The sequence below is a fragment of the Barbus barbus genome (assembly GCF_936440315.1).
Source record: "Barbus barbus genome assembly, chromosome: 36".
NCBI lineage: Eukaryota > Metazoa > Chordata > Actinopteri > Cypriniformes > Cyprinidae > Barbus > Barbus barbus.
The window spans coordinates 8,183,742-8,210,976 of NC_136714.1; the positions used below are offsets into that span (position 1 = coordinate 8,183,742).

A 27,235-nucleotide genomic window follows, 5' to 3' on the forward strand; every position below is an offset into this window, starting at 1 on the left:
CCATTGGCCTCTGACCATCATGGCCTCCTAATCATCCTCATACACCTCATACACCTCATACATTGGCTTCATCACTCTGTCTCCTCTCCACCTGTAAGCTGATGTGTGGTGGGTGTTTCTGTTTCACTCGTCACAGGGTTTCAATGTCAAAGATCAGACTTTATTGCAGCCTTTAACAAAGCTAAGATTCCTGCAGAACATCTGACAATCCCAGCTTCCACTTTTATACAGTTCATAACCAATGATTCATCTTTAAACTCTTGCTACAATTATTTTGATATCCTGTTGTTTTCTTTTTAAGGGTGAAGCACGTACTACCAACATGTTACATTGTATCAATGTTTGGTGCAGTGTGTTTAGCTTGCACCATAAACCGAATAGAAAATATCAGACAGTGTTAGAGAGGCCCAGAGAATCCTAAATGAAGCCAGTTTCCTGGTTTTATTCATGTAGTTCCCAGGATATTCTTCAATCATATCTTAAATATCTAATAAAAATATACCATACTAGCTTTGAATTTCATCAACTAGCATTGACTCTTTCATACCTCAAGTCTTGGCAAAAATCTGGTTGTGTGGTTTATTCTAGCCTTTACCTTTTCAAAGATACTATAGTTTTGGTTATGTCTTCAACGGGAATGTTACCTGATTCTATTTTGGTTTTTGGTTAGATTGAAGAGGAGATGGTTACCCTGCATAATGAGCGCTCGGAGCGAATCCGCAGTCTATTCGAGAAGCAGGCCCGGGAGATCGAGGCGTTTGACTCTGAAAGCATGCGTCTGGGCTTCAGCAACATGGTGCTCTCCAGCCTGGCCTCATCCGACGGCCACAGCCACAGCTTTCCGGGGGCCCAGAGTAGCTGGGGCTCCCAGCACGGTGCAGGATCTCAGGGGTCACACTGGGGAGGGCACCATAGCGGCAGCCAGCACGGCCACCACCACCACCCAAGCCACAGTGACTCTATCCAGCAGCCTTGGGGTCACGGCCTGCCTTCAGGGGGGCCACCTCCCTGGGGGCACCATGTGTCTGGGGGCAGTCAGCGCTCAAGCGGGGGAAGTGGTGGGCTACGGAACAGTCCCCAGGCGGTACGGCGGGCCACCTCAGGGGGCCGCAGTGAGCAGGGGATGAGCAGGAGTGCCAGCATCGCCTCTCAGATTTCCAATGGCTCGCATTTGTCCTACACGTAAGACCACCCACTGCTCTCCCACAACACCGATCTTGACCCAAAATGCCATAGGGGAAGGGACAAAGGGGCACCGTGGTCTCTTTTTTTTTCTTTTACACCCATTCCTTTATTTCTAATCCTCTAAATACATATTTTATACATATGGTAAGCACAAAATGCATCCATTGTAGTTCAGGTTCTAAGAATGTCAGCCAGATGGGCACTTAAAACATTCTGGCCAGTTGTATCAAACTTCCGCTAGAATCCAGAATGTCATTTTCACAATGATGTGAAAAAGTTTTGAATTCAGAGAAAATGCACTGCATTTTAGAGTTTGTTAATCTGATTTGAAAATTTTAGTGAGGGTGAGAATGAATATATGAATGCTGTGCATTACCTTTCACAGGTGATATTGTAAGTCTTTATGCAGTGGGTTTTATCATGGTCATATTAACAGCTGGTTTTGGTTGTATAGAGCGGGAGATGAATGCATATCATTTTCTCAGAAACATTGATTCATAAGAAAACAATTGCAGAAATGTATATAAATAGAAGGTATAAAGGTTGGATAGCAGAATGTGAAAGAATCAAGCTTTACAATGTACTTGATTGTATCTAGCTTAGTATTTTATAAACAAGCACTAATTTTAATGTGTTACTAAACAGTATGCTCTTTTTGTGCCAGAACAAATTTTAACTATGAAAACATACTGTGAAATTCCAAGATTTTGTTCGAATTATTTTGATTATTGAATTATCGTGATTTATTTTCATGTTGCCATTGCCATCCTTCCACAGGTCCAAATAACCAAAAACTGCGTGGAGAGCAGGATGCCATTTTGCTTTGAAAACATAGCCTAAAATTCTGATAGTAATAGTATAAATAGATGTGTTCGATTGCTATAGGCCAAAAGGACACAAGTTATAAGGTAGGTGAGCGATATGATATTACTATATTAATGTGGAGGTACTTTGGTGGTCTTGAAAGGTAGGAGTGTCTTGAACTGAATATGTAGAATGACACTTAAAAACAGGTTTTACTATGTAAATGTACGTGAGTGTTAAAGCATGTTGGCACGGTTAAACTTCACTCCTGAATAACAGTTTGGCAGTAGCGGTTGAAGTATATTAATGTTCGTTAGAGTCTTTTGATTTAGTGATGCCAAAGTTAACAATCGCAACTATGCAAAAGGATAATAGCCTGTCACATTCATGTCGTCTTTCACTAAGCTTAACATCACAGAAAAGCACTTTACCATCCTTTTCTACTCTTAGTTGCTCACTACAATCACATACAAGCAGATCTCCTGGTCCTTGGGTGCCCCCTCCTCCCTTTTCTCAGGCTGGGTTTGACAAGAGCGTGTTGTGTGGATATTAGGGGTGGGGAGGTCTGGGCTGGGTAGGCTTGAGACCGCTGAATGTTTTTGCTGGGCGGGTGGGTGCCGCTGCTGTCGTCCCTGCAATGCCTGTTTCTTCCATGCCCACCCCAGAGCTCCAGCGACTGCCGCCCACCCTCCAACTAAACACTTATCACAGCATGTAGAAAAAAGATTAAAAATGCAATGAAAAAAGGTCAGATAGCATATAAAGCATTATGGTGTAAGGGTATACAGCCAGGAGACGGCTTTAAGTGAGATGTATAGGAAAATGTGTGTATATTGTAAATTTAGAAATTTAAATAAATAGAAATCAATATAAAGACCCAAGTTAAAACTAGACTAAAATTGAATTGCTTTAATGTGTTAAAAAAATAACTTTGTTTCTAATATTGATTATTTAAAAAGAGAAAAAATTATACACACACACACACACAAAGCATATTCTTAGAGGTGTCAAGCAAAGCCAAAAAAAAAAAGAATTTCCCCTGCAATTACACTCATACAGAGGATGTCACTTTTCATAGTCCTCTCTTTGCTTCTTGCTCTCCTTGCTTTCAAAAGTATGAATTGCCATATTCACTAGTGCCAGTACTCATGTCTGTTATCTGTGAACCAGCAGTGAACTTTAATTTTCTAAAAGATAAAAAAAAATGGGTTGAATGGCTTCAAAAACATTTTTCCAGGAAAATAAATTCCAGTTGGTAATATCAGTGCTATCTAAAATGACTATCAACTATGAACACTATTTTGGCACACTTCTTGTATATGCATGGGATTGCAGGTTTCATGAAGTTGCCTATCTCAGTCTGACTAACTAAAACCCAACTGAGCCAATGCAGAGCCAATCCTAAAGATTTGGGCCAAATGTAACAAATTAACATGAGATTATTGACCCAGGTAAATGATGTATAACATGCCAATCATTTAATCACATTCAGTACTCTAATGGAATCACTGGACCAGAGGAACAGCCATAGACTCAAAATGTGAGTTTACACTAGCAAACAGGGTCATGCAGTATTTTCCAAAGGTGAGAGGTGTGCCCTGTTATAAGAGAGCAGATTTCTTTAGATCATAGCATCCTTGTTTTAATGACCCTTTTGACAAGTGTGAAAACAACAGGATGAATAATAATCAAAGAAGGTGGTACATCTCTGTACAGTGCGTTTACCAGTATTTCAACCTTTTTCTTTTGATGGCCGTTGTCTCGTTTTCCTGCTTCAACATTACAATAGAAATCCATATATAACCTGTATTAAAATGTATAGATTGTGAAAAACTGAATGTTGGAGAGATTACAAAAAATTGTTATGGCTATTCATAACAAAACACTTACAAGTGAATTAAAATATACAAAAATTATGAAAACCTAAGGGGACAAATGTTTTGTTTGTAATTACTCCTTTTGTTGGCAGAGGGCTACTGGACAAACAAATCAACTGTAATAAAGTAATTTTAGTAAATTTTGGTTTTGTCATTTGTATGCTTTAATACATTTTGGCCCCGATATACTTCAAACGAACCTTGTTTTCGTTCTTTGTTTGGGGGCTAAAAGAAGTTCGAAAAGGCTGAGTGACGGTATACTGTTTTCGAACATTCCAACACCCCCGCGCTGCTGGAGGCGGGCTGTAGATTAATGTAAACACGTGTCACGACGCTTGCGCAAATGCACTAAACACAACAGTGGTGCAATGATGGTGTATCTAGGTCTTTTATTAAACTGGATCAATTATTACACATTTTTATATTTTATGTGTTGTCATAATTTGATAAACACAGGTTTATTATCGTATGTTCTTTTGGCATTTCATTTATTGTATACCTTTCTTAATTCACTTATTGAAAGAACAACAGCAGCAGCAGCAGTATGGTGTAACATTTATTTGAAACGCAGGTATTTTGTACTTGCTACCTTATCTTTACTCGTTCGTTTCATTCTTTTCATGGCTTTGGAAAACTTACATCAGATGTTTTTTTTTTATGTCGCTTTTTGCACAAATTCGGGTCGTCGACACCAAGCTTCGTTGCAATTTCTTGCTAGGAATTAAATCCTTTCTCCGAATCTTTAAAGTCTCCCTGCGAGCGATTATACAGGTGCGGATATATTTGTGGCAGCTCAGCTATTTGACAGTGTATTTATGGTGACTTGGAGATGTTGTTCTCTTGCCTGACCTCCGTTAAATGAGAAACGAACCGGGGGGGGGAAAAATTGCGCGTCAAAGAAGGCGGAGTTCCAAAACACACCCACCGATTGCGTAATCGCCACAGACCAATGGTAGCTCGAAGGTGTTTAGGAGCCAAAACAAACTTTCACCAAAGTTCACTTTGGTGAGCTGTTTCGAACTGCAGAAACGATTTTGTTCGAAATTACGTCATATCAGGTTGTTCTTCGATTTCGTTTGAAGTATATCGGGGCCTTTTGTCTGCTTTTAAAATCTAGGTGTAGTAAGTGTAAACTTTCCTGAACATCCTTTTCATGAGGATTTTTTTTATTCCTTTTGAGCATGGTGCTTTTGAATTCAGATAATGAGTCCAAAATTTTGACAGCTCTTTATCTTTTGAGGGGAAAACTGTCTTGCACATAGAGAGTTTGACCAACTTGTTTACACTTGATTTGTTGTCTTCGGATGGGCCTTTCTTTCCGGAGCAAGGTTGTTCTTCTTCTGGTCAGCACAGCACTGTATGCTTCAGACTCTTGCTGCCACATTGTGCAATAACATCTTTGAAGCCTTTCTTCTCCTCTACCCTGAAGAAATCGGCAACTACCCTAAAGTATTTCAGCACCACAGAAGGACTCCAGGAAGTACCTCCATGACCATCCTCATGCATAAAGCTGCAGTGTCCTCCCTGTTGCGTCACAGCCAGCAGGAAGTAAGGGCTATAATGAAAAAGTCCCTCAGGTACAGTGTAGAGAGGTGGAAGAAGAGGGTCATCTTGGCTACACAAACAGAGCACTGCCACTTCGTCTGCATCTCGTAAAGGTTCATTCCTCTCCCAGTAACTTGGCCAGTCAGGCTTCACTGATAATCTTAAATTGTCCTTTCCAACATTGTCCACTGAGTCTGACATTCTTTGCTCCGACTGTTTAGGAGCACAGAACATATGCTCTTCCATATCTCGCAAGGAGTTGCAATGTAGAATTTTTTGCTACATCCATCACAGAGCTCAAAGCAGTGGCATACCTGTGGAAAGGGTCAAATGTATAAATTTTAAAAACTTGTAATCCTAGTTGCTTTTTTCAGGTGGTAGTTTTGCACTGTCATCTTGTGATGCCCCATCTTGGATTGCAGTTCTTTTATTATCCCATTCACAAGATTCAGTTGACCCAAAAATGAAAATCTTGTTATAATTTACTTATCCTCATGTCATTCCAAGCCACAGACGTTCTTTTGTGAAACACTATAATGCTGCCTATACATTATATAACTCAATGTAGCCTGCGAAATATCTCTCGGGCATCAGGGGCACATTGGCACTTTCAGGTCCTGTCTTTGAAGAGCTACACTTAGTGATTGTTACTCACGTAAATGAACACAGAACTGTCTGCGACTGGAAAATCTGGACTAAAATTGTGTAGTTGGCAGCATAAAAGAACAGGGATGGATTGATGCCGTTGACCTTCAAAAATGGTTATAAAGCACCATAAAAGTCCATGTTGCTTGTGTGCCAAGTGATGGCAAGATTAAAATTAAGGCTTTTAAGTGCAAACTGTCAATTTTAGCACAGGACACAAGTTGCATAATCTAATTTAAATGTGGTTTCTTACATTTGTCATTTTTGGGTGAACGTTTTTAAGGGATCTCCAGACTCGGTCCTGGAGGGCCTGTGTCCTGCAGAGTTTAGCTCCAAATTGCCTCAAAACACCTGCCTGGAAGTTTCAAGTATACCTAGCAAGACCTTGATTAGCTAGTTCAGGTGTGTTTGATTTAGGGTTGGAGCTAAACTCTGCAGGACACCGGCCCTGCAGGACCAAGTTTAGTGACCCCTGCTTTAACCCAAGGGTGTCCGATCCTGCTCCTGGAAGGCCACTGACCTGCAGAGTTTAGCTCCAACCTTCAATTAAACACACCTGAACCAGCTTATCAAGGTCTTACTAGGTATACTAGATACATCAAGGCAGGTGTGTTGAGGTAAGTTGGAGCACAATCTGCAGGACAGTGGCACTCCAGGACCGAATTTAGACACCCCTGCTTTAACCTGTACTTCTATAGTAGTAGAGTCTGCATTTCATAACACTTTAGCATATATCAGTCAACATTTGTGAGGAATTTTCTACCTGTTTATTTGAAACTTGCGGTAGATGAGGGCTATCCAGTGATAGAGCCAAGGTAGCTCATACTCAAACCACAGTTGTCCATGAAACACAGGAGAGATGCAAGCAGCGGCAGTCAGGTAGGAAGAAGAGCCACATTCCCCCAGATAGGACAGCAGAAACCCTGATCCCGAGCCCTCACTTACTGCAAGCAAAGTTGAGGATGGATGATGACTGCAAGTACGCTACTGCTTGCGCAAGGTCAGAAGTATTTCCAAACTCTTGGTAGTGTGGAGTAGTCAATAGGCAACCACTATGACCACGTTGATGGAAAACCACTGGATAGAAACCCTGTTGCAAAGACTTGTAGCACAACATGAGCAAGTGTGGTGTTACTCTGCCTAGGGCGTTAGGAATTATAACAACAATAGCAGGATTACTAGAGTGATGGCCCAGAAATCTTCCTTCAGGGTGATGATCCCTTTTGGCCTGAGCTTGTTGGTCCGTCAGACTCACAGCCCAATCCAGGGCCACAATACCCTCATCCTTTAGGAGAAGTTTATCCTGTGTAAAGCGGACTCCTTGCAGTTCAGCACCTTCCTTTGTGGGCCACATGAGATTGGTTATTATCTGAAAATGAGGGTCAGCCTGAGGCCATCTTGCCAGAGGAGGTTGGGCCAAAGTATAGCAGTGTTTCTTCAGGTGTCTGGCAAGGGCCGTCGGTTTACAGATCAGTCTGACTTCGTCCTGGCATTCTACTGTGGATTCTGATACTGTAAAGCATGGCAGTTTCAAGAGTCTACAAGCCATAATCCACATACAGCGACCCAACTGTTGAACAGTACTATCTGCAAGATGATGGATCCGGTTACATCGACGCAATATCGTAACCAGGACCAACAGCAAAGAAGGCAACAGGCAGAGGAATAAGTCCCACATTGCTCTCAAATCTGTAACCTAGGTCTCACAAATGGCACAAGGAACCTACCTTAACACTGAGGTTTGTGGCCAATGGTTTTCTCAAGTGAGCAAGTGGAAAAACTCAAGATCTTTAAACCAAATGATCTGTTCTACTCTCGCTAGCCTAAATGGACTTTTACCTCCTCCCATACCCATAGCAAACGTTGTGCCCTCTCTTTCAGAAATCATTAACAATACTTTAATCCACAGACTGTTGTTAGCTGCAAGAAGCAGTCCAATAGAAGTCCAGTAGCAGCCTAATAGTAGTCCAGTAGCAGCCTAATGGAGATTTTGCCAGTAGAAAGTTTAAGATTCAAGCACTTATTTTCTTTACTGCCTTCAGAATACACTTCAAATTCTACAGAGGTGGAACGCATTGAAAAGTGACCATTAACAGCTCGCCATCTGAATAGGTAAGAGACCTTGAGGATATTGCACCCAAATCAGTACCTTTTGTTCCTGGGTTGTTTATATAATAAAAATGTGCTAGCTGTATGGTCCCATAGCTAAAAACAGAACAGAGATACTGTCTGCTATGTGCCTAGAAATTAATTATCAAGCTGCAGAGAGAGTAATTAACCATGGTGAATGTGTTGTGTGTGTCCATGCATTTTTATGAGCAAGTGACTATGCATGCAACAATTTATTTTTGTACAAAAAGTTTTATTCAAACCATAATACTGACAAATGATCCTCTGCATAAACGCAAAACAATGCCTTTGGTTTTGATATTTTGCTGTTTTTCATGTTTTTTAGAATAATATTTACATTTTTAAATGTTAAACAGAAGCCACATGAATTTTAATTGTGTTGGTCAAGGCTGGAAATACAGAGGTGTGTAAAGTGAGAGGTTAGTAGCAATTTAAGAGTCAATAATGCAAGCACTCTCACAAAGAGAGACAAATGGAGATATGTTGTCTATGCAAACATCCTTTGCTCACTAGATTTACATTTGATATCTTTTATATAAAGATTTTCCCAGGAGCCACCTGCATCGGCCTTAAGGAATTGTTCACCCAAAGATGAAAATTCTGTTCTCATTTATCTACATAAGTTTTAATCTTATCTAGAATGTTCAGGCTGTTTTCATGCAATGAAAGTGTTTTGATGCTGTCAAGGTTCAAGTTTCAAAAAGGTGAGAAAAACAAAAAACATACAAAAAAAGTATAGGTAACACTTTATTTGAAAGTGTCCTTGTTACGTTACATGTACTTGCTATTATAATAACAATAAATAATGCATAATTACACACAAGTAACCCTAAGCCAAACCCTAACCATATTCTAAGTATATGTAGTTAGTTAATATTACTCGGTACTTAATTGTATAATTACACTGTAACAAGGACACCTTAAAATAAAGTGTAACCAAAGTATAATAATAATACACAAACCAACACACACACACTACATGCCATGTCTTCTGAAGCTATGTGGTCTATACATAGTTTTCTATGAAGAACAGACCAAAAGTAGTTATTTTTAATCATTCTGCTGTGGATCTTAAATAAAATATGTGCTTGTTTTGATTTAAAGATGCTTAAATATGTGAAATCTGTTGCACAAGAACCAATAATCTTCCATGTCACTGATGGTATGATGCATCTTGTGATGCCATGTTTATTCCCCACAAAAAGTTATCGTAAGTCTTCAGAACATTTGGAATATAGCGCATGAGTCACATGGACCACTTCTATGTTATTTCTAGTGCTTTTTTTGTGATTTTTGGAGCTCCACAGCCCAAGTAATCACCCACATTCATTGTATGGAAAAGAGCAGCATGGACATTTAGCAACAACTTTTAAATTTTACCAAAAATACTTAATAGTTTGGAACAATATGAGGGTCAAAATAACAAGAGTACATCATTTTTGGGTGAACTATTCCTCTACGAAAAAATGGCAATAAGTGATGTGCAGAACTCTCAAGCTGGGAATACACTACACGATTTTAGGACCTATTTTTCTGGAGGTCAGCCTTAAATCTAAGGTAAATCGATGCTCGTTTACTTGAGTGTCTATTGTATAGTGTGAGGTAATATAGTGGAGAAAGACACAATCTGAGAAAAGCACTGATGCCCGAGAAGTTATTAGCAAGCTAAATATCTGGGGCCTGTTTTTCGTACCTCGCTTGATACATCTGAGATGATTTGAAAGATGCCAGATGTTCTAATCGTGATACCTTATCCCTGGCTAATTTGGTTCTTCAAACGAATTTGTGGATTTGATTTAAAATATCTGGATTAAATTGTATTACTGCGCGTTCTCGTGTTACCCGAAAAGGGCACATGTAGGCTATAATGATACCATGATCAGCAATGCAGTGAATGGCTGGCGGCAAGACAGCAACGTAATGACATCATATAATTAAAAAAGACACCCAACGACAAAATTTACACATTTCTGGACTTTTATAAGGAAACAGCCAAGTGACAAAACTACATAAATAGTAAAGTAGATAAAATAAATTTTAAATTTACGAGTTTTTATTTTATTTTACATGATTCTCAATTATTTATATTCACAATTTATAGTATTTGTACAGGCTTTACATTTTTATGTTGTAATTAGCAATTTATCTCAAGTTATCTGCGTCTCCTGCGCTCCATCAAGCCACTCCCATAAAGTCACCACTCAAAGTAATGCACGGCTCAGATTAACTGTAAGACTCCAATACAATTATAAAGTAATATTTCAGTGAGTAAAACTGTCTGTCTATAGTATTATAGACTACAAAAAACATGGCATTCATTATCATTTGTATGCTGATGACTCACAAATTTATTTGCCATTGAAACACAAGAATAATTTTTCCATTCAATCTTTGTATGATTGTTTGGCTGAGGTTAAGTGTTGGTTAGCTAACAATTTTCTCCAACTGAATGAGAACAAGTCTGAGTTTATTTTATTTGGTAAAAAGGGATGTGTGGATGATGTCACTGACTGCCTAGGGTTACTTCCTGGGAAAAAGCTTTCTAGAGTGAAAAACCTTGGTGTCATTTTTGACTCTGAGCTCAAATTTGATCGTCAGATTAATGCTGTAGTTAAAAATAGTTTTTTCCATCTTAGATCTATATCTAAGTTGAAGTCTATCCTTTCTTTTGATGATTTGGAGAAAGTTGTGCATGCTTTTGTGTCATCTCGTTTGGATTATTGCAATGCATTGTATCTGGGTGTGAGTCAGGCCTCTCTCTCTCGCCTACAGCTTGTTCAGAATTCTGCTGCTAGGCTTTTAACGGGAACCAAGAAGAGAGAGCATATTACTCCTGTGCTTATCAAATTACACTGGCTTCCTGTACGATACAGGATTCATTATAAAGTGCTATTATATGTTTTTAAAGCTTTGCATGGTTTAGCACCAGAGTATATTTCTGATTTAATCAGTTTGCATCAATCCGATAGGTCTTTGCGTTCTAATGATCAATTGCATCTGATGGTCCCTCGATCTCGTTTAAAATGCAAAGGTGATCGGGCCTTTTCTGTTGCTGCTCCTAGGCTTTGGAATGATCTTCCTCTGTCTGTAAAATCTTCTCCTACACTTCCTGTATTTCAGAGTGCGCTTAAAACTCATTTGTTTACATTAGCATTTGAAAATGTTTTGTAATTTGTTCTGTTGTTGTTGTTGTTGTTATGGTATATGTTTATGATGTTTTATGCTTGTTTTTATTCTTATATTTTTATTTAATCTTCCTGTACAGCACTTTGGTCTCCACATTGTGGTCTTGAAAGTGCTTTATAAATAAAGTTGAAGTTGAAGTTGAAGTTGAAGTACACAACATTATTATATTATTTTTCAATTATTTTTTAAATTACTGTCCCTGGATCAGTAGGGTACTCTTGTAATAAAGTAGCAGTGGCCGGGACAAATTTTAAGTATCAATTCTGCTTATGCGATCTAATCCTGTTTACATGAAATAAGCCTGCTCCTGAGCAGGTTTAAGCTTAAGGACCTGTTGCTATGACAGCAACTCCGGGATGAGCTTTGAAGAACCAACCAATCCAAGATCAAGTGAAATCGTCAACAATCAAATCCAGCTAACGGAGTTAACGAAGTACGATAAACGGACCCCAGGGCCTGTCTGCGACTGTGAAATCTTGCCGTGCGAAATGTTTTGATGGGAAATGACATTAGCAACAACCTAAAGCTAATGAGAGGAGAACAACATATAGCGCATTGGAAATATTGAGAAGTCGTCATTTCAACCAATCTTTTCTCAATATTCGTCTCTTTTTGTTTATTTTCTGTTTTTGTGGATTGCAAGCTTCTTGCTGGTCACCAATTTGATTTGAAGTTATTCTAGTTCCATGCCAGAAATCCATTCATGCAGTAATATTATATTACTTTTCACAAATGCGTTTTGTAAATGAGAAATGGGGATTCTTCCTAGTGAAATAGTTTAATGTGTGACCCACAGTCACCGATCTGTTGTTATGTTCAAAGCACAACAACTTCATGATACCCAAAAAAGTTAGTGTAGTGTGAAAAGAACAGCACTCCGATTATTTCAAAATCGTGTAGTGTATTGGCAGCATTACTGAGCTAGCTACTGTCCTGACATATCATAGTCATGCCATAGATGTTGCTTGTCCAGAGCTGACCAAATAAGAGCTACATATGCTACCATCTGATCCCAAGTCCTGGTCTTTACAATGAGGTATGTTCACACAGAGACTACCAAAGACCACTACAGAAAGCTGCAGCTACATTTCTTCTGTCATTCTTTGTCAGCGTTGAAGAGTAAAAAGCAGTAAGTACATTAAAGGATTCGTAAATCCTAAAATGAAGGTGGTTTTGCATAGCTGACACACATTCTTCCTGATGAGATACCTTAAGCGTTTAAGGAATATAGGTAATATTGTGTACTAATACACAATATTAACAATTTTTCTACAAAGCATCAGGACGAGCATTAAAAGTGCCTTTGCCAAATTAAATCTCCTAATGATCCGAAATGTAACTACTGTATAGGTGATTTATTCACATTTAGAAAAAGCCTGTGAAGTCAAGTGGTGGTACAGCCAGTTGAACTGGAGTTACGGTGTTGATAAAAGCTGGGGTGAGTTGAGGTGGCTTGGCCTATCTGTGCTCATACTTTAGTGGCGAGGGGTTAGCAGTGAATTGGGCAGTGTGCACAGGATGAGTTAGCTTTATTCAGACTGTGCCATTAGTGTACTTAGAGAGCTTATTCTCTAAGTCACAGATTCGTTTCTCCTGAGAAAGAACTGTGGCCTTCAGATTTTGGATCTCCTCAACAAGCTTCTCCAACAACTGAGGCTAGAGTTTGAAAGAGATTGAGAAAAAGCAAAGGAGAAGATGGCAGATGGAAAGAGGAAACAGAAGAGAGAAGCATAGAGACAGTAGGAGGAGGATGAATAGGAGCAAAGAAAGAGAGGGAAAAAATTTAAAGAGCAAGTCAAGGACAGGCTTAATTTGGAAATGGAAAGAAATGTTTAGCTTCAAGGGATGGGAATCAAAAGATATTGGATGATCCCAGATTACACTTACATTGTGATTTCCACAATTCAGTTTGTCAAATTACCAAACTTCAAAATGCCCAAAAAAACTGATCTAATTCATCGTATCAGACATCAAAGCTACAGCTAAAACATTCTGGCGTAGCATTATAGATACAAAACCACAGAAAACATTGTTAGGGTATGTTGTTATAATGTTCCAATGTATTTTTTTGTTTGTTTTGTTTGTTTATTTTTAAATGAACCCGATAAAATTCCCAGCCCTATTTGCTTCTTAAGAAATGGAGGTGATGAAGGAACAAAGCTATGAAGGAGACATTTTAAGACCAAGGATAAGCAAGACATTCTACTTACGGGCAAACTACTTCCATCTACGTCAGACATGCTTCTACGTGTTGCAGGTCTGGTGTCTAGAACATTCTTCTTGGCCACCTTTAGCTCTCTACTCTTTGGAGGAACATAGCCATCCCTCATGGACACTAATATGGGGTCTGCGTCTCGTCCGTCCATCCATTCTTCGGGTTCCAGAGCCGGGTCTGGGCCTGCTGTGTCTGGGTACAGATCATCCTGGAACAGGTCCGACTGGCATCATAACAACAGAAAGAGAATTATGTAACTGGATGAATAGATTTTACACACTTCATCATATAATCAACTTTTGGTTTTCAATTCTTCAATTGTGTTGGATTTGTGTTCATAGTGGTTCAGGTTTGAAATAACTCTAAACAAAGAATATGCGCTTACCTTTCTGGGTACTGTCATCATAATAGGCTCACACTTCCTTTCATGTAGTTTATATAATCTATGAGGAATAATAAAGGTGCATTTTCAAGAATGCTCAACGTGAATGTTTAGAACAACATACACTGATGAATTGTGCACAATAAGGCAATAATAAAAAATAAAAAAAACCTGAAGTACACTGATTAAAGGTTTGAGGTATTTAAGATGTTTAATTTTTTCAAAGCCATCTCTCCAAGGCTGGATTTATTTGATTAAAAATACAATAAAACAGCAAAATTATAAAATAATATTACAATTTGAAATAACTCTTTTAATATAATTTAATTGTATGTATTCAATTTAAAAAATAAATTTATTCCTGTGATGACAAAGCAGATTTGGCATTACTCCAGTTTTCAGTGTCACGTTATCCTTTAGTAATCGTTCTAATATGCTGATTTGGTGCTCAAAATTTTTTTATCCACATTGAAAACATTTGTGCTGCTTAATATTTTTTGTGGAAACGTTTTTTTTTTTCTTCTTCAGGATTCTTTGATGAATCGAAAGCTTAAAAGAACAGTTTTTATTTGAAATAGAAATCTTTTGTAACATTACAAATATCTTTACTGTACGGTGGCCGAGAAGGGCAAAACAAATCACGATTCTGAAAACAAAATAACAAATTAAAAACGCAAATGCAAATCTAAAAAACAAAGTAATTCAGAAAACACAATTCCGAAAACAGAATAAATCAGAAAACACAACGACAAACGAGGTAGGTATAGTTTGAGACAGCGCCATTGGTTTGGGAATAGATTACTCACCGCTGACTGGATGAGACATCTGTCAATCAAGGTGTACAGGAAGAACGAGAAGAAGAACGGCAGAGTCTGCTGAAGCATCAGCTCCAGTGGTGCAGATAGTAGATCGTGTGTCATCGTCTTTTTTTGACGCGATCGACCCGGATTCGATCCCGCCTTTTGCCAAACTTTTTTTTCCTCCCTTTTCAAATCTCATATCACATCAGAAAGGCATTTATTTACAATAAAAATTAAGGAAATAATCAAAAAGTTGAAAATAAAGTATCAGGTAGGAGTAGGGAGGGCTTTATTGTACCAATAAGGTGGCATCCATTTATTAATTTGAATTAAAATGATAATTTACACTCAGTATATTATTGCATACTGTTTTTTTTTTTTTTTACTACAATACTGAGGTGCAGATAAAATAGCAGGATTTTGTGCTATGTATACTACTTGTTGCAAATAGTGGCAATTATCTGCACCTCAGTATTGTAGTAAAAAAAAAAAAACAGTATGCAATAATATACTGTGTAAATTATCATTTTAATTCAAATTAATAAATGGATGCCACCTTATTGGTACAATAAAGCCCTCCCTACTCCTACCCTAACCCTACCTGATACTCTATTGTCAACTTTTTGATTATTTCCTTCATTTTTATTGAAAATAAATGCCTTTCCGATGCGATACGAGATTTGAAAAGGGAGGAAAAAAAAGGTTGGCAAAAGGCGGCATCGAACCCGGGTCGATCGCGTCAAAAAACACAACACATGATCTACTATCTGCGCCACTGGAGCTGATGCTTCAACCAACTCTGCTATTCTTCTTTGAAAGATGTCTCGTCCAATCAGCGGTGAGTAATCTATTCCCAAACCAATGGCGCTGTCTCAAACTATACCTACCTCTTCTGGTTTGTCTGATTTGTCGTTGTGTTTTCGGACTTTTGTTTTCTGAATTGTTATTTTGTTTTTTAGATTTGCATTTGCGTTTGTAATTTGTTATTTTGTTTTCAGAATTGTAATTTGTTTTGCACTTCTCTGCCACCGTATTACTGTCACTTTTCATCAGTTTACTGTCCCTGCTAAAGTATAAATCACTGACCACAAACTTTTGAATGGTAGTGTAGATATATGGTATTTCTTTACACAACATTTTAGAGTAACTAACATATATCCAAATCAACCAGTATAACCATGCAAAACTGACCTGGCAATCTCACACTTAGTGACGTCCATTCCTCTCTTGGGCATGAAGCCCATTCCTCTCTGTGGCTCCTTGCTACTGAATGTGCTGATGTAATGCACATAGGGAGGCTCCTCTGTGATCTCAAAATACCGAATACTGCTGTCACCCTGTGGAGACAGAAACAACTTTACAGTGCCAGTCTGAGAATGATAACAAATGAAGATGAAACATGGAGTCATACCTTGCCACTGAGATACACAATGTTAGTGTCTGGATCATAAAAAGGCAATAGAACTCCATTACTCGTGTCCAACTCCAGTAGTGCTATGGGCTCTTCAAAATTAGTCTAAATAATGACAGAAATGAGCATCATCAGTGAATTGAAAGAAAACCAGGGCAGTGAAATAAAACTCATCAAAGTATAGAAAAAATGAATACAATAAAAGGAATTATTAATGAGTCTTAAATGCATAAATGAAAATTCTTTCACCATTTAATCACCCTCATATTATTCCAAACCCATAAAACGTTGGCTTATCGAGTTACAAAGGAAGTTATTTCAGTGAAACCTGAGAGGTTTCTTTGAGTCCACTGAAAGTCCCGGTAACCAATAATTAGAATATCCAAAAAGGTCACAAAGGCATCATAAAAATAATCATTTTGAAGAGATATGATCACTTTATGTGATGAGCAGATTTCATTTAGACTTCTATTTACATCTAAACAATAACTGGCATGTCACATATGGTAAACATGAAAGCTCAAACATGTATGCATTACACAGGAGAACCAATGAGGTTTGTTCTAGCGTGTGACGCATACACAAGCTTCCATGTTTACCATGTGATGTGCTATATGTATGTGTTTATATTTTAATAAAATCTTATAAAGCGAACATATCTCTTCATAAGACTTGGATTAAACCACTCAATTCATACAGATTTATTTTACGATGACTTTATAATGTTTTTGGATTTTCTAAGTTTTCGTCACCTGGACCTTCAATGGAGGGACAAAAAGTTCTCAGGTTTCATTAAAAATATTTAATTTTGTGTCGAAGATTAACCAAAGCAAAATGGGTATGGAATAACATGAAGGTAAGTAAACAAGCTATCCTTTTAATTTTGCTCCATTACCGGATCCCACAGGCCAATCTCTCTCTGGCTCATCCTGGTGAAACCTGTGGTGAAAATGTTGCCCTCTTTGGTAAAAATGGCTCTCATTGGCCGGATACCCTCATGTGGGGACATTCTTTCCTACAGATGAAAAAAATGTCCAAGTTAACCAACATCCCTGAGGTTTTTTTCTTTTCTCTGCTATAATACTTACCGCCACCACCTCGTTTTTCCGGGGATCACACACTCGAAGGCGACGGTCCTTGCAGGTGGTGCAGAACAGGCTACCGTTGTAGTTCCAGCTGACGTTATAGATGAGATCAGGATGGTCATCCATTGTGATCAAGGGTTCTCCAGAGCCCACATTCCAGATGATAATCAGATTATCACTGCCTGAGACAAAGGCAAACTAAATGGAAACAAAGACTTTCCACTGCTTCTAATTTATTTCCAATGAAATGAAGTCATCTTATTTTTATACACTTTTAATGTAAAAAGTTGGTATCTATTGTACTGATCTTTACCTGCAGTGAGGAGTATGTTGCGGGCGGTGGGGTGCCATTTAATGATGCCCACGCGTTTAGAGTGACCCTCCAGCACCACAATGGGCTCGCTGATGGGACGAGAGGGAGTGTGGTCAGGGATCTGCCATACCTGAGTAAACACAATTCTATTAGAGCAATGGTTCTTAAACAGAGGGCCTCAACACACTTCCGAGGATTTCATATTTGATTACAATTAATTGTAATATTTTTAGATCATCCTGCAATCTGGATGATTTAAACATTTTTTCTATTTATTAACATAATTACAAATGATCTTAAAAACACCTCAAAATAAATATTTTAAAGCCATACATGTTCATCTGCTTTAAACGTGTTAGAATGTGGAAAAATCCCGCAAACTAAAACTTCATCAAGTCTGTGGAAGGTTGATTGACCACAATGTTGCAAATAAAAAATTTGTAATGATACTAGTTGTATCTACTGCAAATTCTTTTTGTTAAAAAAGTTTCTGTAGTAACATAATAGAGTACTTAAACTAGAATAATCTATCAGCCTAGACTGAAAAACTATTTGTGTAAAGACAATTTTCCAGTAATCTTTCAAACGATTAACTTAAACTGTCTGGTACACTTATATATTGGTTTGCAGTACATTGTAGGAACGTTCCTTTGGTAACCAGTGAGCACAGCGGCAATGCCAGCACAGATGACAGCTGCAGTTAACGTCCTCTAACAGCAGTGCATACGGTGCATGCCATTCATGTTTGTAATATAATGCAATGAAATAGCATTCATATATTATAATATCTCTATATCGTCTTGCTTAACTTTGGGGTAATGCATCCCATATTTATTTTCAATATACTGTATTATACTTCCAGCATTTATGCTCACATTTAAAATGTGAGCATAAATGTGAGCATTTTCACATTTAAAATGTTATGCTCACATTTTGTAAGATACAAAATATCAAGCCAAGTAACTGCAAGCTTTTGTTTACTTCTAATCTAGAACTTTTCTCAGAAGCACTTTTCTGAAGCACTTTTGATCAGGTTCACACAGGTGTTCTAAAAGGGGTAGTTTTATTTGTCTTAATTTTGAACAGTGACATACACTGAAAAAACTTACTTTGAAACTGTTTTTGCTTAGAAATTGCTCATAAATTCAACAAATAATTACAAAAAATGGCAAGTAACACATTGAATCAAAAGTCAAATTTGAAAGTAGAAAGACTGAAATAATATTTTCTTCTTACAATGTATTGTTTTTTAATTTTAACTTGAAATTCTTTTGTGTTAGCTTTAAGATAAATGTAACTTTGATTTTTATTTATTTATTTTGATCTAATGTAATGACATTTATACACTTTTAAGTGTGGCTTAGGTGTCCAAATACTTCATGAGGTCACTGTGTACAGAAGTGTTTGTGCACGAGGACATGCACATGTTCCAGTGTGTGCTGAAAATGAAATGACAACCCTATAGACAACTTAGACCCATCTTTCCTTGTCTGTCATTATCACAGGCTTATTTGTGAACAGGTTTCTGGCCAAGAGTGCCTTTCTAACATGTTTATAAATACCAGCTCCTGTCCCATGCCCGAACCCTTAACTCCAGTCATCACCCTTCATATTAACACTATTGTCTGTCCTCCAGAGTGAGGAGGTATATATGGAGACATGCTTCATTTGTTTGTAAAGATGCAACTGAAACATGTTCATGACAACAAGGCTATTGGCTGGCAGGCAATGGAGATGTTTATGAATGTCTGTCACGATGATTACCATGGCAGTGGTGTCTTCAGAGCAGCTGGCCAGGATATTGTCATTGTGAGGACACCAGTCAATGTCCAGAACAGGCCCCGAGTGTCCAATCACTAGAGGGTAGTTTTTGTCCACTCTACCCACCTATGACATATTAAAAGAAGGATAATGTTAAGTATTGAGACACATATAACAACAGTATATAAACAACTGTCAAACGTTTGGGGTTAGTAAGACTTTTTTCATCTCTTTTAATCTTAGTCTGCATTTATTTGATCAAAAATACTGTATAAATATTTGTGCTGGGCAATGATTAATCATGATTAATTGCATCCAAAATAAAAGTTTTTGTGTACATCATATATGTGTGTGTTCTGTGTAAATGTATTATGTATATATAAATGCACACACATGCATGTATATATTTAAGAAAAATATGTTATGTTTATATATTAAATATATTTATATATAATGTACATTATATGAATATAAATATACACATGTAAATATTTTCAAAATATATAATGTATGTGTGTGTCTTAATATATACATAATAAATATAAACAGTACACACACACATATATGATGTACACAAAAACTTTTATTGTGGATGCGATAAATTGTGATTAATCCTTGCCCAGCATTAATAAATATATTATAAAATATTACAACTTAAAAAATGACTGCTTTCTATTTTAATATATTTTAAACTGTAGTTTATTCCTGTAATGAGAAAGCTGAATTTTCAGTCGCAATTAATCTAGTCTTCAGTGGATAATTTACCCCTTTTTAGAAAACAGAGAAAATTATTAAAATATTGACACCCGGGAAGTAACATATTTGGCCCCGATCTACAGCTTGGCTCATTCAATTTTCTCAACTTTTACAGAAATTGAAAGCTATGTTCAACAAGTTTGAGTATTCAACCATGTTACCAAAGTTTAAAAAATATTAAACAAATACTTATTATCTACAAATATTTATTTAATGTTTAGAGTTACAAAAACACATCAATCCAGGTTTTAAACATGCAGATATGTCCCAGGTTTTTTTGCAATATGAATAACATTGTCAATGTTGCAAAATGAATAGAAAATGAAGCAGCTTGTTTAATAATTATGTTGTCCTCCTCAGCTTGACGATCAACATTTCTGAACGTTAAGCTCTGCCTTTCACTGGTATAAAAAATATATGACTTCTTGTTTGTTTTGCAATTTCAAGCTATTTGTAAAGTCCCTGACATGTATTTCTAAACTGATGTTATCAAAGCATAATTATTCTTTAGGGATTCTGATGTAACTTCTTTTAATGTTATTTTGTTATTCGTGTGGAGCTGGTGTGTGCACGTGTTAGTTCTGTGTTCGGCTGCTCCTCCAGTCACTCCCCTCCTCATTCTCCTGGTGTGTATTTATAACCCTGTGATGAGGCGTTGAAAAGGGAGTTTTTCTTTTGGCCTGATGAGACTGAGCACAGGGGAGATGGCTAGCTGGGTATTTATAGGGTATCTTTCCAGGCCTGCTGATATATGCTCGTGACTCGGCAGAGACTACAGTAAAAGGGCATTAACTGATAATGGACCCTTAGAGAATCAAGACAAACTCGCAAAAAAAAAAAAAAAAAAATGATGTGATATACAAACTCAGCATTTCTACAATAGTTTCCATTGTGGAAGACCTGTTTGAGTGTGTAACCTGCATCAAAATCATATTTTTATAAGAACTTTATTTTAAACGTGTCCTTGTTACAGAGTAATTATACATTTAAGTACTGAGTAATATTAATTAACCACATGTACTTACTATATGGTTAGGGTTAGGATTGGTTTAGGGTTACTTGCATGTAATTATGCATAATTTATTATTATAATAGCAAGTACATGTAACGTGTAAGAAGGACACCTTAAAATAAAGTGTTACCCATCTTTATAAACATAGCTATAAAAGCTATATTTAAACTACATAAAAATACCAATACCAAAAATATCAAACCAAGTGGCATTTATTTTAAAGAAAGATAGCACACTCACACTTTTCAAACAAAATTTTACACAAAATACGTAGCTTACTATTCATAATTCAGTCAAAACTCTTTGTCTAAAAATTTGACAGCCTTTGGTTGTCAAATATCTGTTATATGATAAACTACACCTGTGTGAAAAATTATTAAAATAACATTCGGCCCAAATGAGAGGATTTTCAAAAAAATTTAAATAAAAAGGAATTGGACAAAAAAAAGTGTGCCATCTAATGACCTTTAGGCATTTTTAGTGTCCAAATTTTTGTATTATTATCCATTTCTTTACTGTATATTTTAATCAATTTGATCATCTTACTGCCCTCAAAATTTTTGAATGATAATATATATATATATATATATATATATATACACATTTTGTAAGCTGAATACTTTTAACTACATATTAGATGTTTACCCAAGAAGTAGTTTTATTTGGCTCCTTTCTATAGCCCAGCTCATTTTATTTTCTCCAATTTCACAGAAATGTAAGGTTGTGTTCATCAAATTCAACTATTCAACACTGTTAATAATATATATATATATATATATTAGTGCTGTCAATCGCTAAAAAATTTTTTTACTAATTAATTGCAAATTTTTCACAAATATTTTTAAAGTCTAATAAATGTTCAAATTGAAAGCTCTTAATGTAATGTTGAATGGCTATAGTCAATGGTTAATATTAGGGGGATTTTTTTCATATAGGGAAATCAGTATTAATTGGTATCAGTAATAGTGGCCTTCAGACAAAAAAAACAAGAAAAAAGATGGCATTAAACAAATATTAAAAATAGACTGTCTTTGTTGTTTGTACATTAATTTGAAGATTGAATGTGAAATTATTTCAATATAAAAGTATATTTAAAAACTTTAATGTTAGGTGGGATTAATCGCGATTAATTTTGGAAAAATTTGCGATTTTTTATCGATTGACAGCACTAATATATATACTTATATTAATTTATGAGAAATAACTACACATTACATGTAATCTACTCTCTAAATTATGTGAAATCACAGTAGAAACTTACTTCATGGTTGTGCTTAAATTTGTTAATGTCAGTTTAATGATGAGTCTATTAATTCCACTATGTAGAAATGTATATCTAGTATGTAGAATCTAGTAGGCTATATGGGTACATTCTGAAGAAACCAGCAAATGACAGAAGAAAGAAGATATAAACCCATATAATGACATACAAATGATATGATTTTACTGGAGTTTATTAGAAATCTGATGTTGTAAAACATGCTTACTATTTTCATAGTTCCATCAGTATTTGTGATAAAATGTTATAATGGACAAATCAAATCAAATCAATGTAATAATGGAAAAATCATCATATTAGCATACTGATTTCCATTGGTTTGCCGATAATGCAAATGCAAGCTGCTAAGTAACCGATAAGAAGAGATGGCAATGCATGATGGGGATTAAATCAACTCAAAAACGCTTACTTATCATCTCTAAACTCAGCTTCGGTATGTCACAGAAGAAGTTTCAGACAGTATATGCAGGTTGTGTACCCTGTTTCCATGGGGTTCAAAACTTTGCCTCTATGAGGGTGAAATGGAAGCCCCGTGGGGGATGGGCACCCTTAACATGAGCCACGGCTGAAGCTCTTGAACAAACATACCCATAAATATAGCCCCATGAAGATGAAAGAAAAGACAAAGGCTGTACGGTTGTACATGTTTTAGTAGTTTTCTCCTCAAGCCACTCACCTTTGAGAGCAGCAGAACCAGAAAGGCCCCGCCTCCACTGGACTCCACTATAACTGCCAGAAACTTTGGGTTAACTGCACAGAAGGAACTGTCCCATGTCACTTTGGAAACCCGGATATCATCATAACTTTGATCCGCTTTCGCCGCTTGCCCAAAAACATGCCGGAATTTACTCTGGCGCACAATGCTGCGACTCATGGCTGTGAAAAACAGAGACACATATTGATATATGTCAATATATCAATATAACGTAATATTTAAGAATTATTTGGTGTACACTCTGTGGAAAAGCTTCTTAGTAATCCCTATCAAACTGTAAAATGTATATTAAATTAAATGTATATTTGATTGCAACTGGCTTAATAATGTATAATTCAATTGTAATTATCTATCATTTATTAAAAAACATATTAGTTAATGATATTGACAGTAAAATATTGCTTTGCTTTATTAATGTCGGTTAGATATACTATTTTCTGGTATTTAGTCCTCCTTAAATAATGTTTAAAAAGTTTTGTTAAAAAGTTCTGCCTGTTTAAAGTTTTATATCTTCATATTAAGATGCAATAATTCATACTTATTATGCATATTGTTATAAATATTAATAATGGTAATTATAATTTTAAAATAGTGATGAGGAAATATTATGGTGACAGGTATAACTGCGATAAGCATATTAACTTACATTGTAGAGTAATTATATTTCCTTTTAAAATCCTTGTATTTTCCCAGTTGTCATATGAGAAAGAATTATTTGTGGAAGCAACAGATGATTGACATAAACAGACAGACAATCTGCATCATCAACACAAAAGCACCCAGAATAGCTCCTATTGAACAATAGAGAACACAAGCCATGGCTATAGGCAAAAGCTTAAAAACATTTGGCGAATCAGGAGAGTCGTAACTCAGACTGAATGATAACACTGTCAGTTTAACCAATTAGAAATGAGCCACAGGGTTGAGATCACTAGCATATGTGGGCACCACCTTCCTGAAGTGACAGCAGAAGTTAACATACAGGACAAAAAAACAATGCTGAGCTAAGAAAGTAAAAGTTAACTTATTTGATTTGCAATCGTGTTAATTAATCACCCAAGTATGAGAGGTCTTTGTTTAAATGGGATACATGCAAATTTTCAAAACAAATCCTACATATATAAACTCTGACATATCAGAACATTGCTATGCGACAAGAACAATAACAACATTATTAATGCTGGGCTGTGATACAGCAAACAGGTGTTTCAAGTTGAAGCTGTTATATCACACATTTAAGGACAAGAATCCATTTTTGATTTATGTTAATCAGAACTGGTATCATCTGATTCAGCCAGTCTTATTTGATATGTAACACAAATATGTCTTTGATCTACATGTTAAAATATCATAGATGATCTTACATGTATTGCTTGTTTTTAGAGCTTATAGTGTATATTTCTTTTTTACTTATTTCTATGTTTGTTACATTTGTTTTCATTCAAATGTTTCCAATTTGTTTATCATTTTGAACTAAAATCGTAGGTGGTGATAGGGGACATAATAATTATGTTAATCAAGCATGTTTGATTAATGTACACAAGTTAAACCATCCATATTTTCTGTTAATGTTACAATCCTTGTACTTGCCTCTAATTCACACATGCACAAGTTGTAGAATTTGAACTAATTCATAGTGGTTAATATATGTGACCCTGGACCACAAAACCAGTCTTAAGTCGCTGGGGTATATTTGTAGCAATAGCCAAAAATACATCGTATGGGTCAAAATGATCCATTTTTCTTTTATGCCAAAAATCATTAGGATGTTAAGTAAAGATCATGTTCCATGAAGATATTTAGTGAATTTCCTACTGTAAATATATAAAAACTTCATTTTTGATCTTATGCATAGATAAGAACATCATTTAGACAGCTTTAAAAGCAATTTTCTCAGTATTTTGATTACATCCCTCAGATTCCAGATTTTCAAATAGTTGTATCTCGGCCAAATATTGTCCTATCATAACAAATACATCAATGGAAAGCTTATTTATTCAGCTTTCAGACGATGTAGAAATCTCAATTTCAAAAAATTGACACTTATGACTGGTTTTGTGTCTCATATTGTCTGAGACACATACATTCTGGATCCCCACTGCACAAATTTGTGAAATCACAATGAACAGTTATTATTCATTTTAAACTGACAAAAACGTGATTGACATTGGTACAACACCACATGGGTAGAGCTGTTAAATCCCCTTCAGAATGCAGTATCTTTAAACCATATGTGAGAAGGCCCCCCTCACTGTCTTCAGACACGGTCACTTTCCTAATATAGTCATGCCAAACTACCCATGTGTCTCCCCCTCTGTCCCCTCCAGACATGATCTTTCCATATTTACAAAGGGACTGAATGAAAATATACCATTACCAACGTGATACAACGTGTGCTATTCTTCTCAATAAGCTCCGCGCGCACACATGGCCTTGAGTTATAGATATTCCTGCAGCAACTCAATGAACGAGCAGAACGTGCTGCACTGAACTGAACTGCGTAACTGTCAATCAAATGAATCACTTACCGCTGTCTTTGGGGAATATACGTCTTTAAATCTGCTCTTCCCCTTTCTCAAGACGGTTTCAGGCTCCTCTCGACGCTGCGCTTTTTAGAAGTGTCTGGTTTATTCCAGGTCACAAACTCGCAGAACTAGAGCGAGTTCCTCCTCACTAGTCGTTCCTGAACATCGAGAGAGAGAGAGAGAGAGAGAAAACGATAGACTGGGGGGCTGGAGAAGTGCACAGACAGGGTTGTATATGTATGGCAAGCCATATTAACAATTACCCCTTAAAAATAAGTAGCTACTACTAGGGGTGGACTGGACTGGGGCTAAAAAGTGGCCCTGGACTTTTTGGCACAGAGCGGCCCACCAAACCCGGTCCGCAACACACCACACCACACCATAAATGAGTGGCATATTCTTGACATTATAATTTGTCTTTTCTGGTGTATGACAAATAGTAAATAATTTTAAAGATTTTTTACAAGGGACAGATTAATGTCACTAAAGTTAAATACCAATATTATCTGTCCATATGGCACGATGCTCCGGTATCGTCTAGAAGACTTGAATAGTGCAGAATGTTGACTGTTTTTATGGTGCCTTTCTATTGGTCATATACAGTATTTGTCCTTTTGAAGGACATCTATCATTTCAAGGAATAGAGCTCCAATTGTGGAAAAGAGTATACAAATTATTTTGATGATGAAAAATACAGTAAACAGTACCGTGAAATATATAATGCTACAATTTAAAATAGGTGTCTTCTATGTGAATATATAGTAAAATATTATTGATTCCTGTGATCAAAGCTGTATTTTCAGCATCATTTCTCCAGTCTTCAGTGTCACATGATCCTTCAGAAATCATAATAATATGCTGATTTGCTGCTCAAGAAACATTTCTGATTATTATGAATGTTGTAAACTGTTGTGCTGCTTAATTTGTTTTTGTGGAAAATGTGATACCATTCAGTCTTGGGTAAGATTAAAAAATATAAATTAATATTTTTCTTCAACAATGTTGAATTAATCAAAGATTATAGAATACAAAAAGCGATTTTGATTAAATTGATTTAAGTGGCAGTAAAGATATTTACACTTATTACAAAGTACTTATATTTCAAATAAATGCTGTTCTTTAACTAAGAACCATTATACCAATAATAAAACCATTATTAATATTTGATCACAAATAATAACTGATAATAAAAGCAGCAAATTAGGCAGCATTAGAATGATTTCTAAAGGGACACTGGAGTAATGATGCTGAAAATTCAGCTTTGAGCACAGAAATAAATTACATTTTAAAACATCTAAATAGAAAACCACTATTTTAAGTGTAATATTTCATAATATTATGCTATTGTTTTACTGAATTTTTGATCAAATAAATTCAATCTTCTTTCAAATGAATAAATAAATAAATAAAAAGCCTTAATTATTTCAAACTTAGCCACCAGTGTGTATATAAAATAGGCTAATGCATGTGAATTAATAAGCAAATTATATTTTTATTAGGCCTATAATATAATCACTTTCCTATGCACAACACTCAAAAGTAAAAGTCTTCAGATTTACAGTGTTGATTGGAGATTTTTAACACGTGAAATCACGGAAGAAAGCAGATT

At 36.3% G+C, this 27,235-nt stretch overlaps 2 protein-coding genes and 1 pseudogene across 5 annotated transcripts in view; 1 reads left to right on the top strand and 2 right to left on the bottom strand.

Annotated features, from left to right (window-relative positions):
- Window positions 1-4,003, top strand: part of LOC306856122 (serine/threonine-protein kinase TAO1-like) — a 42,493-nt gene extending 38,490 nt beyond the window's left edge. For all 3 annotated transcript variants that reach the window (XM_079395151.1, XM_079395150.1, XM_079395152.1), the window contains exon 21: window positions 671-4,003. In XM_079395151.1, the coding sequence (XP_079251277.1) occupies window positions 671-1,186 (516 nt within the window). In that variant the 3' untranslated portion in view covers window positions 1,187-4,003. The remainder of the gene's footprint in view (window positions 1-670) is intronic.
- Window positions 4,004-4,997: 994 nt separating this feature from the next.
- LOC306856127 (protein ABHD15-like) lies at window positions 4,998-7,859 on the bottom strand (annotated as a pseudogene). Its single transcript has 2 exons — window positions 6,820-7,859; window positions 4,998-5,725 (listed from the first exon to the last, which is right to left on the bottom strand). The product of its transcript is annotated as a protein ABHD15-like (transcript).
- A 2,299-nt stretch (window positions 7,860-10,158) lies between these two features.
- On the bottom strand, window positions 10,159-25,861 carry LOC306856125 (coronin-6-like). The gene is made up of 11 exons (XM_079395156.1): window positions 25,630-25,861; window positions 23,063-23,262; window positions 19,343-19,465; window positions 17,579-17,708; window positions 17,269-17,447; window positions 17,076-17,195; window positions 16,181-16,285; window positions 15,961-16,106; window positions 13,973-14,030; window positions 13,583-13,810; window positions 10,159-13,028 (listed from the first exon to the last, which is right to left on the bottom strand). The coding sequence occupies exons 2-11, from the start codon at window positions 23,258-23,260 to the stop codon at window positions 12,906-12,908; spliced, it is 1,410 nt and encodes a 469-aa protein (XP_079251282.1). The 5' UTR covers window positions 23,261-23,262; window positions 25,630-25,861; the 3' UTR covers window positions 10,159-12,905.
- Window positions 25,862-27,235: the final 1,374 nt, after the last annotated feature.